This window comes from Rhizophagus irregularis, chromosome 4 (genome assembly GCF_026210795.1).
Source record: "Rhizophagus irregularis chromosome 4, complete sequence".
In the NCBI taxonomy this organism is placed as follows: Eukaryota; Fungi; Glomeromycota; class Glomeromycetes; order Glomerales; family Glomeraceae; genus Rhizophagus; species Rhizophagus irregularis.
The window spans coordinates 1,531,237-1,548,494 of NC_089432.1; the positions used below are offsets into that span (position 1 = coordinate 1,531,237).

The following is a 17,258-nucleotide window of genomic DNA, read 5'->3' on the forward strand; positions in this document are numbered from 1 at the left end:
TATCGCCAAAATAATAATTTCCTTCCAATTTTTCATATTTAATAAAATTTCTCGTCAGGTTAATGGTCGTATTGTTGCTTTGGATGACTCAAATTATTACACTATACAATTTTTTATTTATCAATATTAAAATATCATTATAAATTTTTAACTTCCAGCAGCAGTAAAAAGATTTGGACAAAGAGAGTTTGTGCAATTTTTCAGTTACACCTTCAATTCCATTTTCAGTTTTAAATTTTATCTTCAATTTTTACTTTCAATTATATTTTGCATCCTTGTTTTCAATTTTATCTTTAATCCATTCGTTTCTTTTTAGCCCTATCTACTCGTTCACCATGTCATTCCAACCGGTTTTGAACCATTTTGTGAGCAAATTTTACCAAATTTCATTTTCATGCCAGGTTGTAAAGGCTTTCACAGAATAAAGTTATTACAGTTATTTATTTTTTTTATAATTTTTACAAAAAATAGAAAGAGAAGAAGAATTATATTCTTTGGTATAAATAAACCGAGTTCGGCCAAAGAAAATCATGAAAATCTTTCCCTTTATAGATAATGCCTGGTTGAAAGCTATTATCTTTTTTGGATATTGACCGAAATTATCATAATTCCGGCCCTGAAAACATGCGTACAAGCTTAGTAAAATATTTTTGGTTGTCTCCGACCATTTTATATATATTTCGGGTCCTATCCAACTCCTCTGGCAAAATTTTTCCCGTATAACATAAAAAAAACCACATATAATAGATTTCTTCGAGAAATATCAATGTATCGAAAGGAGAAAGGAAAATTTTCCATAGTTAATCTTAAAGCGGCTAATGGAATAAATAATGGATTAAATGAACACGGTTGTTGTGAATCAAGTAGAATAGAAAAATGTATTTTTTTAAAAAAAAATTTAGATTTAGACTATTTTTATTATACATTATTTATATTTTTGTTCTTTATTGCTGAATGAAAGTTTTAAAAAAAAATTTAACCGAACTTCGAGTTTATTTGTTAAAACATTATAAACAAAAAGACATAATTTTGAGAACGTCTTAAAAAATTTTTTTATCTTGCTTTTTTATAGCAATAAATGTTTAATTTACAAGGATAAAGTTACGGTAGGGATTATATTATTCTAATCATTATAAGCTAAAAAAAAATTTGCGCATAACTGGTATCTTGGATTATTGTTGTGGGATAATGTGTATCATTTGGGATTTCAATCTTTTATTATCACAAATATTTTTGCTAATCTAATATCGTGTGCTTCATTATACCAAAATATTCTGTCAATTGTGGCATTGGAAAAAATTGTGGGCAAATATAAAATCAAGATAACAGCAATAATATGTGACTATAATCGATTAGTAGTTATCTCAACGGTAATTTGCTATTTTAAGTTGGTCGAGATTGGGCAGATTCGGACCAATAGAACCAAACGTCCAGACTTTTTTTGCCGGACCAGTAATTTACTTTTATTCAAGGACGAAAAAAAGGCCAGCGCTGATGATTTTGATCTTGCTGTAAATAACTTATTGACAAATTCAATTCAATTGATCCCATTTTATTTGGTGAAATTCATTTCATTACTACATAATTTATGTTCGGCAAGACATTTTTGAGTCTTTACGCAATTGATGGTTCAGAAGGTTCTAAAAAGAATTTTACACGCTTAGTCCCACTTACAGATAAACTTGATTCAGTAATATCTTAGATAGGACTATTATTCCCCCGTGCAGTTATTAACATAGCGCGCATTTTAAGAACATTTTAAGGTATTATCCCTAACGAAGTTATACCTACTAGGAAGACATAAAGGTTGGGAAAATCTGAGATTACTTTTATGATGACTTAACGTTAATGGAAAAGAAAGTTGCTAAAGCGGATCTTCCCTATGCTGAAGAACTTCTGCATCAATTTTTTATCAGAAGTGTATGAATATCCAAAAAATTATAAAGGTCTACATCATCAGCTTAAAATAATTTCAAGCAGTTAAAGCAGAGTGCCACGACTGCCACGTGGCTGTTATGAATCTCTTAGGGCATGATAATCAGAATCAAACTTCCTTTTCCGAAGCCTGCTGATAGGAAGAACCTATGGTGGACACTAATTTTCCTTTGCGATAATGGTCATTCATTATACGTGACCCCATTGCGCTGGTGATTCCCTTCGTCTTATAATTGACTATCAAACTCCTCCTCATTGTTAATGAACTGCGGCTGATCTACAATGTTCCATATCATATTCAGGATACTTAATAATGATGGGCTGAGGTTTTAACTCTTCCGTCTCCAATACACACCTATCCTTTCTTAATAAGACTGATATGTTTACAGCTAGCAGTGTAATAAGCCGATTCATTTTTCGGTACTAAGACAGGCGCTAGAATTGGGTTAGAATTCGATTTCAGGGATGTTAAAAATTTTTTCTGTCTCCTGTACTTGCATCTTCAAATCCTCAATTTCATGATGCAAACGTTGATTAGCTTTAACCCTTTTGTCATGTTGTGCGGTTGGTCTAACCAGGCCTGGCAATGTAGTGTCATAATTTTACCATAATATAAAAAGTAGTAAATAGGTCGGTAAATTAAGTAACATTAATATTAACCCGCCTCGTAATATGTGGCGCAGTATTGAATAATGATGATAACTACCCCAGTGGCACCGACAAAAATTTAGCGATCACGTGAGTAATTTTGTCGATCATTCCCAAAAAATGGTAAGCAGATTTAACGAAAAAATTTATTGTTATTATTTTTTTTGAATAAAACTTACTACAGACATTTTCTAATTTTAAAATTCGTACACTATACCTAAATTTTCTTGATCTGCAAGTTTACTTAGGCAATAAAGGTAGGTTTTGAATACAGAAATTTGTAAAATTAATTATTTACGAATTATCATATAAAAAGTCAAAAATTTATATTTAAAGCGTATTTTTATTGTCTAGGTAAATTTGTAGAGCGTTCAAAAATACACATACTATGTAAGTTTAAAAAATTTATGGCGTTTATATTGTGTTTTATTCTTATTTTTTTATTTTTTCGTTAAATCTGCTTACCATTTTTGGGAATGATCTACAAAATTGGTCACGTGATCGCTAAATTTTTGTCGGTGCCACTGGGGTAGTTTAATGATGATCACATAATGTAGATCTTTTATTACGAAACGAATCTGAAAATCATAAGCATTAATAATAATATACTAGTACGAATCTGTACGGTACAGTTGATAAATTTTCCAAAAATTCCAAAAATTCTGTACCGTACCGTACTTGTCCTATATATATATTATATATTATAGAGCCAGTACAGTACGGTACAGTTAATTTTTTTATATGTCCAAATAACTACGGACATTAATGTCCAAATAACCACCATAATTAAAATGGACATTGGTGTCCAAATAACCACTATGGTCAAATGGACATTGTTGTCCAAATAACCACTATGGTCAAATGGACATTGGTGTCCAACCATTTTATATGTGGTTATTTGGACACAAATGTCCATTTAATTATGGTGGTTATTTGGACACCAATATCCATTTAATTATGTTGGTTATTTGGACACCAATGTCCATTTAACCATGTGATTATTTGGACACCAATATCCATTTAATTATGTTGGTTATTTGGACACCAATGTCCATAATTATTTGAATATTTAAAAAAAATTAGTACTTGTTCTAATATATATAATATTTATAGTATGGTACGGTACAGAATTTTTCAACAGTACCTGAATATCTATATAATCAGTGAAACATTGTAAGTTAATAACCCTAAAATAAGTACCCCTAAATTAGTTATATAAGGAGTAACTTTTGGGAGAAGTTTAGAGGAATTCTTACATTCTTACATTAATTAATCTTTACTTTTAGAATTTATTTTCACAATGTAATAATTTTAACCCAATAAATTGAGAGTTTATTAATCCAAAATTCATATCTTATAATTTTTATATAATAATAAACTAAGCAATGCATTTTATTTAATAAAGTTCTTATTTTATTTGAATTTAACCCAACATCACTTGTCATGGAAAAGTGTGGCAGCTTTTCTCACATTTCTTTCAGAATGAGTTACAAGACCAGTAAGAGCAATATCCTGATGGGAGATGGTGGAATTGATTTAATTGGAGAGCATAGGGTGTAAAATTCATTGTGCAGTGCAATAATTTTACAAGGGACAAAGTAATTGCCTCCCTTGTTAGAAATTTTATTGTATGTATATTTTATGATTATTTGAAATTAAATCTTATATTACCTCAACTAAAGCCAATAATTATTCAGGGAGGATTATCAAATTATTCCTCCTGATACACTAGGAATTTTTGTTACAACTATTGGATATACAGAAAGTTCAGTATATGATATATTACTAGTTAATATATCAAATTTAATTAAACAGTTTACATTGTATGTAAACAGAAAAATAAAGAAGCACTCAAGTGATGACAGTGATATCATTATGATTGATGAAATGCTGAATTTGAAAGTATTAAAGTTGAAAAGGGCTCCACTTTAGCCTTATTTGGAATCAAAATAAAGGGCAAAGTGACCTTAAATAATATAAAATTCAAAAATGTAACAATAAAATGAAGAAAATTGGATAAATAATCTTTTGTTTAAAATTTTAAATTTAATAAAAAAATAAAGTTATTTACTTTCAAAAGTTAATAAAACAATAAAAATATGTTCTAAAAGATAATCTTTTTAAGCTTAAAAAAGTTAATCTAAACTTTATTTTTTTCAAAAAATAAAATTTGTCTTTCTTTCTTTTTAGGTATCAGACTATTGGCTTCTTTGGATTGGTAAGTTTTCAAAAGTTATTTAACTTTCAAACCTTAGTTTTTTTTTAAAAAAAAAAATTTTTCTTTTTTTTTAGGTATTGGACTATCAGCTTTGGTTTTGCACTTTGAGTCAGTAAGTTTCAAATGTCAATTTGCTTTCAACAGAAATTCATAGATTGGACTAGTGGAAATGATGATATTAATAAATTTATTCAAGATACTCAGATATCAGCTCATAAAGGTGTAAAGGAAGCATAGGAATGGATACCTTATGATAGATTTTATGATATTGAATATATTGCAAAAGATGGGTTCGGTAAACTTTTGAAACTTTGTTTTTCTTTTAAAAAGATAAAATTTAATTTTTTTCCTTTTTTCAGATATAGTAGAGCCCATAAGTGCACCCTCTATAAGTGCGTTTCCTCTTTAAATGCACCTCATAGCTTAGTCCCGAGCTCAGAACTTAGAGCTAAGTGCACTACCTTTATGTTTTGCATATGCAAGCAATTCTAAGTCCTGAGTATATCCATAAATGCATTCATGTGACTTTTACATAATTTTGACCAATCATCGATAACTGTTTGTTCAAATTTTTAAAAAATAGATAAATTAATTTAATTTGTAATAAATTGAATTCATTTCTAAAAAAAAGTTTTTTTTCAATTTAAAAAAGAAATCATGTGTAAAAATTAATTTTTAGAGGTAATCATAGTGAACTATTATTATAATAAATCCAAATGTAACATATATAACGTTTATTTATTATTACAGTTATATATTTATGGGTAACAGGTAACATTATTTGGCGACCTGTCAGCTTGTCACCATGGCAGCTTCCCCAGTAACACCAACAAATTTTCCACCCCAATATTCATCACCGGCATCACACCCCACCACGTTTTCACTGTTTATATTTATCTGAGGGACTTAGTTTTTTTTTTGCCTCACAAAATTATTTTTTTCACCTCCTTTAAATGTCACCGGTCACGTGGGGGTGGAATTTTAATAATAAAATTGTTGGTGTTATAATGGGACATTCGCCATTTTTAATTAACAGTAGTTGTGGAGGAATTGTGGAGGATGAACGAAAATATTTTTTTTATCTTTTATTTTTTCATGAAGCTTTTAAAATAGATTTTTTTTTTCTGCCTGGCTGATTGGTTCTGGGAACGATCTTGGATCTGACCCGTTCCTCTCTTTTTTAAAAAGGCTAGATTTCGTCGGCTACGGTCAGCTTGGTTGTTAGTGATAGAATTGCTTTCGATTCATTTAATATGTTATCCTTGTAATTTTTACTACAATCTGGTTAATCTATACATAAAAATAAAAATAAAATGGGACATTCGCCATGGCGACCCAATCACGTGACTTAATAAAATTTTAATTGGCTGATTTTTCATTTTTGATCAGTTAATTTTTAAGAATATTTTATTTACGGTAAAATTTTATATATTAAAACTATAAAATTATACACAGTGGATTAAAAAATTATTTTATGATTTATAAATTGTTTTATTGATTATGTTTATTGATTAGAGAAATAAAAATTAATGAATTTATTTTGAAAAATCTAATAATAATATAAATATTGATAAAAAAAAGGAAAAAATACAATTATAAAATGAAAAAATGCCAATAAAAAAGCAAAAAAAGGAAATAAGAAGATATAATGTTAATAATGATGAAAGAAAAAAAGAAAACAAAAAGAAATGATGTGGGATGAAAAGAGGAGGAATGAAAAAAAAGTGTAAAAAGGATAATAAGGACAAAAGGAAGTGTAAAAAGATGATAAGGATGAAAGAGAAATGAAAAAGAAGTGAAAAGGGTGATAGAAGATGAAAAGAAAGCGAGAAAGATGATAGTGAACGAAAAGGAAGTGAGAAGGAAATAAAAAGGATGATAGGAGACGAAAAGGAAATGAGAAAAATGATGGTGAACAAAAAGGAAGTGAGAAGAAAGTAAAAGGGTGATAGGAGATGAAAAGGAAGTGAGAAAGATGTAAAAAGGAGGATAAAGAAGTAAGAAAGATGATGGTGAACGAAAATGAAGTGAGGAGGAAGTAAAAAGGATGATAGGAGACGAAAAAGAAGTAAGAAAGATGATGGTGAACAAAAGGGAAGTAAGAAGGAAGTGTAAAAGGTGGTAGGAGAAGAAAAGAAAGCGAAAATATAATGAAAAATAAAAGAAAATAAAAGGATGATGGAGGATAAAAAAGAAGTAAAAAAGGAGAAGGAAATAAAAAAATAAAGGGCAAAAAAAGAAGTGAAAGAATGATAGAAAGACGAAAAAAAGCGAAGAAAAAACAATCAAGAACACCACCCATAAAAAAAGGAACAAAGAAAAGACTGGTTAGTATTATTTCAAATTAAAGTGAAAAAGTAATAAAAACAAGAAAGACATAAAAAGTAATAAAACAAGAAAGACAGTACCTCAAATAAAAAGAAGCCATCTCATTATCTAAAGAAAAAAATAAAGTTAGCGTTAGGAATAAAGTGAAGAGCCATTAAATACAATAAAATAACGAAAAAAAAAATTGCCTCAAAAAAAAGTCATTTTTAAGTCGAAATAGCATAAAAAAAAATTATCGTTATCTAAATATTTATCAGATGACACGATTGACACATGACATTATAAAATAGTTTTAGTTTAAATCACACAAAAACATAATAATTACTGTTTAGGTAATGTATATGCAGATCTTGATGGTACTACATTTTGATTATAATTTGTAAAAAAAAATATGTACTGTTTAGGTAATGCTTATGCAGATCTTGATGGTACTGCATTTTGATTATAATTTTACTTAATTCGGACGGTATAATAAAATTTTTTCTTGCTTCTTTTTGTAATAAAAAAATATGGAAGGAAGTTCAAGTCAGGTAAATTATTATTTTAAACAATATTAAAATTTAATTAATTGCATATCATTAAAACTAACTTTATATAATAATAGAGTGGAAATTCTTCTACTAATACTGCTTCTGGTAGCTTAGAAAATAATGACCCTGTTTCATATAAAACGATTTTGCATAAAAATATGCTCAATAATCATATCCTTCTCAAATTAGAAGAGGATGGATTCACTACGCCAGATGATAAAGTAGAAGAACTTTTAAAAAATCTAACTAAACCAAGTTATTTATATGCACTTAAATTACTTTTTGAAAATTTACAAAATGAATTTTCATCTCAATCATTAATAAATTCGTTAGAAGCTCTAATTGATTCCACCTCTTTTAATTATTATTCAAAAGAAAGCATGGCTAGACTAGAGTTACATTTAAGGACTTGGGTGATAGTCTTAGAACGAATTTGTTTTTCACTAATAGTACTTAGTAAAGAACTTCGAGATAAAGTTTATAATTCTTTAACAAAATTTGCAGAAATTCATCGTAAAACAACTCAGGTCATCGAAATAGGACTTGGTAATAATTTTAGACCAAATTTCAATCAATTCAATCAACAAAACAATAATCAAGATGAACAAATTATTAAAAAACGTAATTATAATATTGATTTTTTATTAATCCATTTGCGAGATACTCTTCATAGTCTACGTGATGATGAAACTTGGTTTCAAGAAATTATACGAAGAACTAAAGATTTTCTTAAAGCTGCATTAAATATTACACCAGGAATTTTATCAATAGCAGGAGTTTCTCTTCCAAATGATAATTGTTCAATCTTATCATTGCTTACTCAAGTACGTCAGAGTTTAAGTTTTAAATACCCAGTAGCATCTTATTATGTAGATTGGAGAATTATGTTAATAATTCAACATAATCTTTTCATTTGGTCTGAAAGTGAAAAGATTATAAGTAAAAAATTTGGAGAATTAGTATTAATGGAATATATTTGGAGCTTTTTGGAAAGAGAATGGGTTAATTCTGTGGACAAATCTATTTTAGATTCTCAAACAAAATTTGATGAAGTATCAAATAAAGTTGCTAAAGCTTTGAAAAATACTGGAGGTTTTTTAAATGAATTTGCTGGAAATGAACCTATAGCACTACCACATAGTTTGTGGTTTGGAATATTAGATCTTGCACAAAATCTTATCCAAAGATCATCTCGAACAGCAACATATGGTCTTTGTTATTATTTAGCAATTGAATCACTTAATAAAGCACCAAGCAGTTTTATTCAATTTAAATCTATTGAATTATTATTAAATTTATATAATATTGATAATAAAATGTTTTCAATGATTGAAATTGATTTTGATCAATACACGCAAAAATTAAGTGAAAATAATTTGGAAGATTCTTTAGAAAAATTTCGAAATTTATTAACTTTTGTTAAAGGGAAATACCTTGAAGATTTAAAAACTCTAAGTAATAATACTGGAAAAGGAAAAAACTCAAATCAAAATTTATATTTAAAGAAAGAACAAATATCAAATTGTAACATTTTAGATGTTATAGCAAATGAAATTACTTGTCCAATTAGTAGTGAACCAACTGATCAATTATGTATTTTAAAATGCCAACATATATTAGCATTAAGCAATTTAAAAAAATTGAAGCAAGAGATATGTCCTAATTGTCGAGAAAAAATTGAAGATAATGATATTAGATATTTACCACAAAATTCAATTTATAAAAATTTATATTCAAGATTTTTTGAATCTGGATATATTTTACCTTCAATTGAATTAGAAAATTCTGATCAATTATATGACAGTGATGATTCAGATAATTCGGAAGCTGAACTTATATTAACTAAAAAAAAGAAATTTATGAATTCAATTATTAAATTAAATTCAAAAATATCATCCCCAATACTTTCAAGAATTACAAAAAAACAACATCCAACATATCAAAATATTATAAAAGAAATAAATGAAAAAAATTATGAAAAAGCTGAATCTTTATGCAAAGAATTTATAAATTTTTTTCCTAAAAGTTATTCTTTAAGATGTATTTTAGCGTATATTTATAGATGTCTTAACAATTACGAGCAAGCTCACTTATTTTTAAAAGAAGCTATTAATTTAAGTCCCAAAAGACCAGTTGCTTATTTTATTTGTGGAGAAATATTTTTTAGACAAAATAAATATGATGAAGCAATAAATATTATAGAAAAATCATTAGAATATAAAAAATGAATAACTCATATATATTACTTGGAAATAGTTACTTATCACGTACTAGCTATTATGGTTATATTAATTATAGTAATTGTACAGCAGCTATAGAAAATTATAATAATGCATTAAAAAATGATCCAAATAATTATTTATGTCTTAAAAATTGTGCATACGCTTATGAAATGGGAGAAGATTATTTAAGTACATTAAATTTATTAGATAAATTATTAAATATCAATAAGGAGGATTCTTTGGTTTTATGTTATTATGGAGAAATTTTATATAATATGACACAATATAGAAAATCTATATCATACTTTACAAAAGCTTATACTATAGATCCAGAAAACATCCATAACTTGAATAGGAGAGCTATTACATACTGTGTTATTAAAGAATATGATAAAGTATTATCAGATCTTGATAAAATTATACAATTAGATCCATTAAATAGTTCAGCATATTATCTTAAAAGTTTAACGTATTATACAAAGAATGATAGTAACAATGCTAAAATATCATTTAAAAAGTATGCAGAATTATTGAATTCTGATAATATTTTAGCAAAGATTCAGTTATTACATCTAGAATACTTACTAAATAAAAATAGTTCTAAAGATTTAAACGATATATTAACAAAAATCGATCAAATTCATTATAGTAGTATTAATGAAAAAGTATTTCTACGGTTTATTAAATGCAAAATTTATATTGAATTAAAAGAGTATAGTAAAGCAAGACTAATTTTAGATTGTACACCGTACTATGATGGATTTGAATCTATGAGTTATTTTATACAAGATCATCCCGATTTTTGGTCATATTTATATAAAGTTTGTGAAATTAACAAAAATGATTTTACCAAATTTGGAATTGTCGATGAATTTAGTAAATATATGTATCGAAGTAAGAAAATATTAAATTATTTATTATCTTCTATTTATGTTAATGATAATTAATATCTTAAACTCATTAGAACGTGAAGTATATTTTGTTTCAAATCTTACAAATTTGAATAGTGAACTTTGTCAATTTCAAGAAAGTGATATAAGCAGGTAAAGTCTACTCATAAATAATACTTTAAGCCAAATTGTCTTAAGTACAAATTAATCATAATTTTAATATTAAAGTTTATCAGGGCTGGTATTGTCTTCTAAAAATGAAAAGCTTCATTTGGTTTTACCTATACTAAACTTTATTTATACTTATGATTATTTCATTTGTAAAATGAATGTTAAAAAAATATTATCTAAGGATTGCTTTATAAAATTTACACTCAATGGCGTAAGTTAATTAATTAAAATCTCTATTATTTTATTTAATTTTAAATTAATATTAACTTAATTATAGAATTATCGAGATTATATGTTAAAACATGAAGATGTATCAAAACTTGAGGGGTTAGGTTGGATAGAATATCAGACTTCAATACGTGACCTACATTATGATGGTCAATTTTCGATTGAAATTGAAATAAATTCAATTGAAATGGTATGTTCCTATTTACTTATTCAGATTAATTTCCTTTTAGAACAAAATATAATAATATTTTTTATTCACGTAGCAAATAGAATATATTCGATTAAGTTATAGTAGTCAACCCATAATAACTCACTTTACCAACATAAGTTCAATGGGTTATTTATTTCCAGTTTATCATAAATTTTTCTCAAATGTTCCAGAAACTTTCAAAGACAAGTATTTTTCAAGAAAAGAAATGGAAAATTTACTTGATTTAAAAGATATCCTTAACTAGTGTTTCGATCCGTTTCCGGGTTCAACCGGATAAACCCGGATAAATTTTTTTTTTAGGTATCCGGATAATTACGGTTTTTACCCGGATAAATATCCGGATAAAAAATAGTAAGATTAACCCGGAATCCGGATAAAAAACAATTTTTTTTTAAAAAATTTAAATCACTTATTAATTTTCATAACACTTCATATATTTTTAATACTATGATTCAATTTGGTAAATTCATATTATATAAAGGCTAGATTTTACTTTAAAGATATAATAATATATTTTTTATTATTTTTAATTATTCATTAACTACAAGGAAATAATTTTAAATTATATCGCATAATTTGAATATAAAATATTAAATTCGCGGCATTTATTATTAAATTTATATAGTTCAGCATTTAATTATATAATATAGTTAATATTATACAGTATTTATTTATTTTGGTTATTTAGGACTAGATTAACTGTAATTTAAATTTAATAAATAAAGGATAAATGCTATAAATTGATTAATAAATTTTACAAGAATCCCATGAAATTTAATTGTTATAAATTTAATAAATGCAACGAATTTAGTTCAATAAAGCCACAAATTAAAGCCACAGATTTAATCAAATAAATCATGAATTTAATCAAATAAAAGCCACATATTTAAGTAAAAAATACACTAATTTAATTAAATAATGCCACATTTGAATTTAATAATTGCCACGAATTTAATTAAATAAATGTTACATATTAAATTAATTAAATGCCATATATTAAATTAAATGAATGCCACAAATTTTATTTAATAAAAATAATCTATAGTAAAAAAAAATTTTGTTAATTTTATCCGGGTTTCGGTTTCTATCCGGATATATCCGGATTTTTATCCGAGTCGGATAATCCGGATAGAAACCGGATATTTTTTTTAATTTATCCGGATGACGGTTTCTGCCCGGATCGAAACACTATCCTTAACAGCTTATAATTATTTACTTTTCTTAATATTACCATTTTTGTTTCAATATACTGTACTTTGAAAATTTTTTAAAATTGAACCATTTTATCTGTAAAAGAAATCTTTCGTTTCAGAAATTTTTTATTGAAAAAAATTAAAATTGATACATATTGGAAATTTACTGTTTACTCCTGGGAAAATATACAAAAAAATTTGTATGGTGTAGAATACTTCATAAATAAAATGTTTTATGTAAAACGTTTATTCAAATTTTAACTAGAATATAACAAGTTTATTAGTTAAATCTAATAGATGTTTTATTATTTACGACAAACATCACTAAAACAAAAGGTTTTGTATATTATTGTATTTGGTATAATAAATTTTATTTAACGAATTATAAAATGTATATTTTTATTTTAATCTTTACTAGACAAAATAAATAAATTTATTTGTCATACTCCCATAGACCGAACATGGCTTTTAGCCTACCCAAATTAAGATAACTTCAAAATTCATAAGGCTTTTAGTTATAATAAAATGCTTCACTTCAATTTTCAATAATATTAATAATTTCTTTAATAGGCGAATTATCCCAACATTTTATCATTAAATCCAAATAAGATTTTGGAGTTCCTTTAATATCGAAAAATTCATTACGTAATAATAATATATCATATTTTGGTATAACACTATTACACTATAATTTGAATCTTTCATAAAGATTCTGAAAAATTCTTATAAAACGTTTCCCACTATGAAAATCGCGGTGTATGTATCCATGATCATGTATAACTGCTACTTCCAATAATATTTCTAATCAAGCTGAAAATATTAGAAGGGGAGAAGATGATATGGAGAAAGAAAAATGAGAGAAAAGACACCATTAATATAAGATTTGTTTATTTTTTATGATAAAAAACGTTATATCATTTTTTTTCACACCCAACGTGCAAAATCAGTTTCATTAATTCTTTGAATTTTTTAATTCTTTAAAAATTAAACATTGAGATTCTCTTATGCTTTTATTATTTTATTACTAAATGAAAATAAATTAATATATTAAAATTTAAATGTTTTAAATTGATTATAGTAGTATTTATTATAAAAGAAACAAAATAAAAAAAAATAAATCATTCGCTTTGACGACAAAGAATCACTCTATAGTTTAATTCTTCATTTGAAAAAAGAGGTCCTCTTATTTTGTCTTATTAAATATTTATGTAAACCTTCAATTTTTATAATACTGTATATACCAAATCTCTAAATTTATTACCAAGAGCTTCTTTATAAATTAAAATAATCATGTTTTTCTACTTTACTTATCTTGGAATTATGGCCTAAAAGAAGTTATTATCAGCGTCATAATTTTTTTATTCAATATGTATAAATATAATAAAGAAAAAAATTTTTGCTTTGAACCAATTTCAATTTATCGTGGCATTACAAAAAAAATATATATACAGTATATATCATAAATAATTTGCAGAATTACTTTTTTGTTTATATTACATATCAAATGATTTCATATTATTAATCATGCAATCCAGACATTCATCAATTTCTAGAATTTCATTCAACTTTCAAATAGTAAAATCAAAGTAAACAACTTGTATAATATGCTTGTGGATGAGATTTAGTAGCAAGATTATTATGCCCAATTGGTGTATTTATAAATTCCATTATTTCCATATCATCGCATTTTAACCCTTCGTTAATATCTTCAATTCTATATACATAAGGATCAATAATCCATTCTTTAATAATATTTAAAACTTCCTTAGAAGATGGCCTTTTTGCCAACTAGTTATTTTACTAAGCTTGAGACTTGTAAGTCGGTCGAAAGGGTTGTATTGCATCCACAGTTGAGTGAATTCCCAATTAATGAGATTGTGTAAAGCGAATTTTCTAATGATTCTCAGGGATTTATGTGTCAAATGGAACTCAATTAAACGATATTGAATGGGGCGCTTAAGCGCTTTTCGTATATTTCTGTCTATAGTAATCGTATCGTTAAAACTACGGTACAGACTTGTGAATCTATACCCCTCTTGTTCACTGACGATATTATAGGATTCGATAAACCTAGTTTTGCAAGTTAGTCAGCTTCATCATTAAATAGGTCGTCTGAATGTGTCTTGACTTTCGTTAGAGTAACTAGATCTAGTTTTAATTGAGAAGTGATAAGTTTGTCGCTTGACAGATTAAGAGTTTAAGACATTATTAATTTTTTGCAGTCGTCTATCTGTGATTTTGACCGAGTAAAGAGAATTAAAATTCTGAATCGTGGCCTGTGAATCTGTATAAATAGTAACTTTGCAATGTTTAGGGCAAATTAATAAAACTGTAAAAATAGCGAATCATGCCGCTTTTGTAGAACTAGCCCAATGTCAATTGTTCCATTGTGTGTTAATACAATATTTTCGGGATGACAATATATATTCCATAGTGGTTTTAGGCCTCATATACTATTGGGGTCATAGCGTAACGTGATTCATGTGATTTGACTGTGCTAAGTGTGGCTATAGAAATTGCTCCACTTAGTTATCTTCATAATTGTTGCCCGTTGGCCTAAATTAACTTCCTTACTTAACCCTAAGGTCAACACTAACCCCAAAGGTAAAAGTTTCAGCCTAAACTAACCTTCCTTACCCAACGCTAAGATACTCCAACGTCAATGTTATCTCCAAGGATAAGTATTTTGCCTGAACTAATTTTTTTCACACTAACCCTAAATTACTCCACTCCAAAGATGGTTGTTTTGAGAATATAATGAAATTTTATAGATGTTAATTTATAAGAACAAAACAAATTCTTTTAAATTAACAAAATTAGAGTAATTATTTATTAAAATAGAATGTAATATTAATTTACAATAAAATTTATTCAATTCAATTTATTAAAATTCATTAATTTAAAATAAATTATTGTAAATAATGAGTGTTATCAGTATGCCAATTCCATGTTAATGGCATGATTCGCTTATTTTGATATTAAATGTTCAACATCTTCAACTAATTTAATAATAGGATTAAATGTTTTTTTTACAGCTATACATCATTTAATATTGCCAGCTAGCTTTTATGCGCATAAAATATTTCTTTGGGAACAGAAAACCATTATGTTATATCATTGCCTTCATATAGATGATTATGATTCCAGTGGTATCCATCGGCATCTTCAATCAACTCAATGATTTTATCTGCAATTTCCTTGGTTGAAATCTCATTAGTAAACTTGTATTACTTACTCGGCAATCATGTAAACATAATTCTTGGTTATTGGAAGATATGCCTTCTAAGAGATTTATGTTTATTTCACTTAAAAAATTAATTTCAATAATTTTCAATATGTCAGTTTGGCAATTTTTTATTTCTACAAGAGTTTTTTGTCTTTTCTCAAATCTTTGGCAACAATTATTACAAATTTTGAATTGTTAACACCTTTAGTTCCATAACTTGTAAATTCAAACGATGGCTTAAATAATTTACAACCGTTGCAATAGATAGATATCTTTAGAGAATTCCATTTTTATATTTATTTAAAAAAAAAAAAGAATACAATTTTTGATTTTAAACCCAATTTTGTAAATATAGAATATTCATTTAAATAATAAGCGCAAACGCGAAAAAAAATTATGCGAAATAGATCGTCGGTGCAAAAACTGCGCCATACGCCGTATAGCAAAAAAAAGTTCACATATATAACAAATCACATGCTATAAATCACATGCCCGAGCTTTTTTTGATAAGAACATGTGTAATTTATTTCTGGCCTACGTTTTTATTTTAAATATTTTTATTTTTTTTTTGACTTTTTTTTTAATTTTTTTTTTCTAACTTTACTTTTCTTTTTTTTTTTTGATTTGATCATTTTTCTAAAACCGAAATTTTTTTTTCAAAATTTTTTTTTTCGGGGGGGGGGGGTTTTTTTTAATTTTTTTTAATATTTATTTTCGGTTTATTCCTTTTTTTCTTTTTTCGGTTTTTCTAAAACCAAAAATTTTTTTTACAATATTACGATTTTTTTCCTTTGTAATCTATACTATATTTTTTTATTTATATTAATATGAAAGCATCTCTTATTTATATTTATTTTTATTTATTAAAAATTTATTATAACTTCAATTACAAAATCATTAATATTGTTATGCAATCTATATATAAATTAAAAACAAAATCTAAAAAAATTCACTAAAAAACAAATAAAATTTTCGTGTGATCTTATTAGTCAGGAAACAATATCATTGACTAAGAGAAAAAAAATCTCACTAAAAAAAAATTCCTACTAAACAAAAAAATTCACCTAAAAAAAAAATTCTGTGCAAACTTATTAGTGAAACAATATCATCGACTAAAAAAAAATCTCACTAAACAAAGAAAATCGAAAAGCAGTAGATCAACATTCCTGATCAATCCAAAAAAAGAATAAGCAATATTTTTTTCAGGTTTAAAAAAAAAAACAATTTAAAAGAATTTAATACTAACAAAAAAACTTCGATAAAAAAAATAAAAAATTCTAATAAAAAAAACCAAAAAAAAAAATTTAAAAAGAAAATTTCAAATTTAAGAAAACCAAAAAAAAAAATGATAAAAAAAAAAATTAATTTTCGTTTAAAAAATAGAAAAAATCCGATAAAATAAAAAAGAAGTTTCGAAAAAAAAATCACTAATACATAACTGGTTAGTTGCGACAATCG

At 26.1% G+C, this 17,258-nt stretch overlaps 2 protein-coding genes across 2 annotated transcripts; both read left to right on the forward strand.

The window, feature by feature from the left end:
- Positions 1-7,616: 7,616 nt before the first annotated feature.
- OCT59_023712 (uncharacterized protein) lies at positions 7,617-9,887 on the forward strand (the record flags this gene model as incomplete). Its single annotated transcript, XM_066134903.1, has 2 exons — positions 7,617-7,659; positions 7,734-9,887. Exons 1-2 carry the CDS (start codon positions 7,639-7,641, stop codon positions 9,885-9,887), a joined length of 2,175 nt encoding a protein of 724 aa, XP_065990982.1. The 5' UTR covers positions 7,617-7,638.
- Positions 9,888-10,051: 164 nt separating this feature from the next.
- Positions 10,052-11,625, forward strand: OCT59_023713 (uncharacterized protein; the record flags this gene model as incomplete). Its single annotated transcript, XM_025333525.2, has 5 exons — positions 10,052-10,775; positions 10,846-10,924; positions 11,000-11,153; positions 11,220-11,360; positions 11,434-11,625. The coding sequence occupies 5 exons, from the start codon at positions 10,052-10,054 to the stop codon at positions 11,623-11,625; spliced, it is 1,290 nt and encodes a 429-aa protein (XP_025171639.2).
- Positions 11,626-17,258: the final 5,633 nt, after the last annotated feature.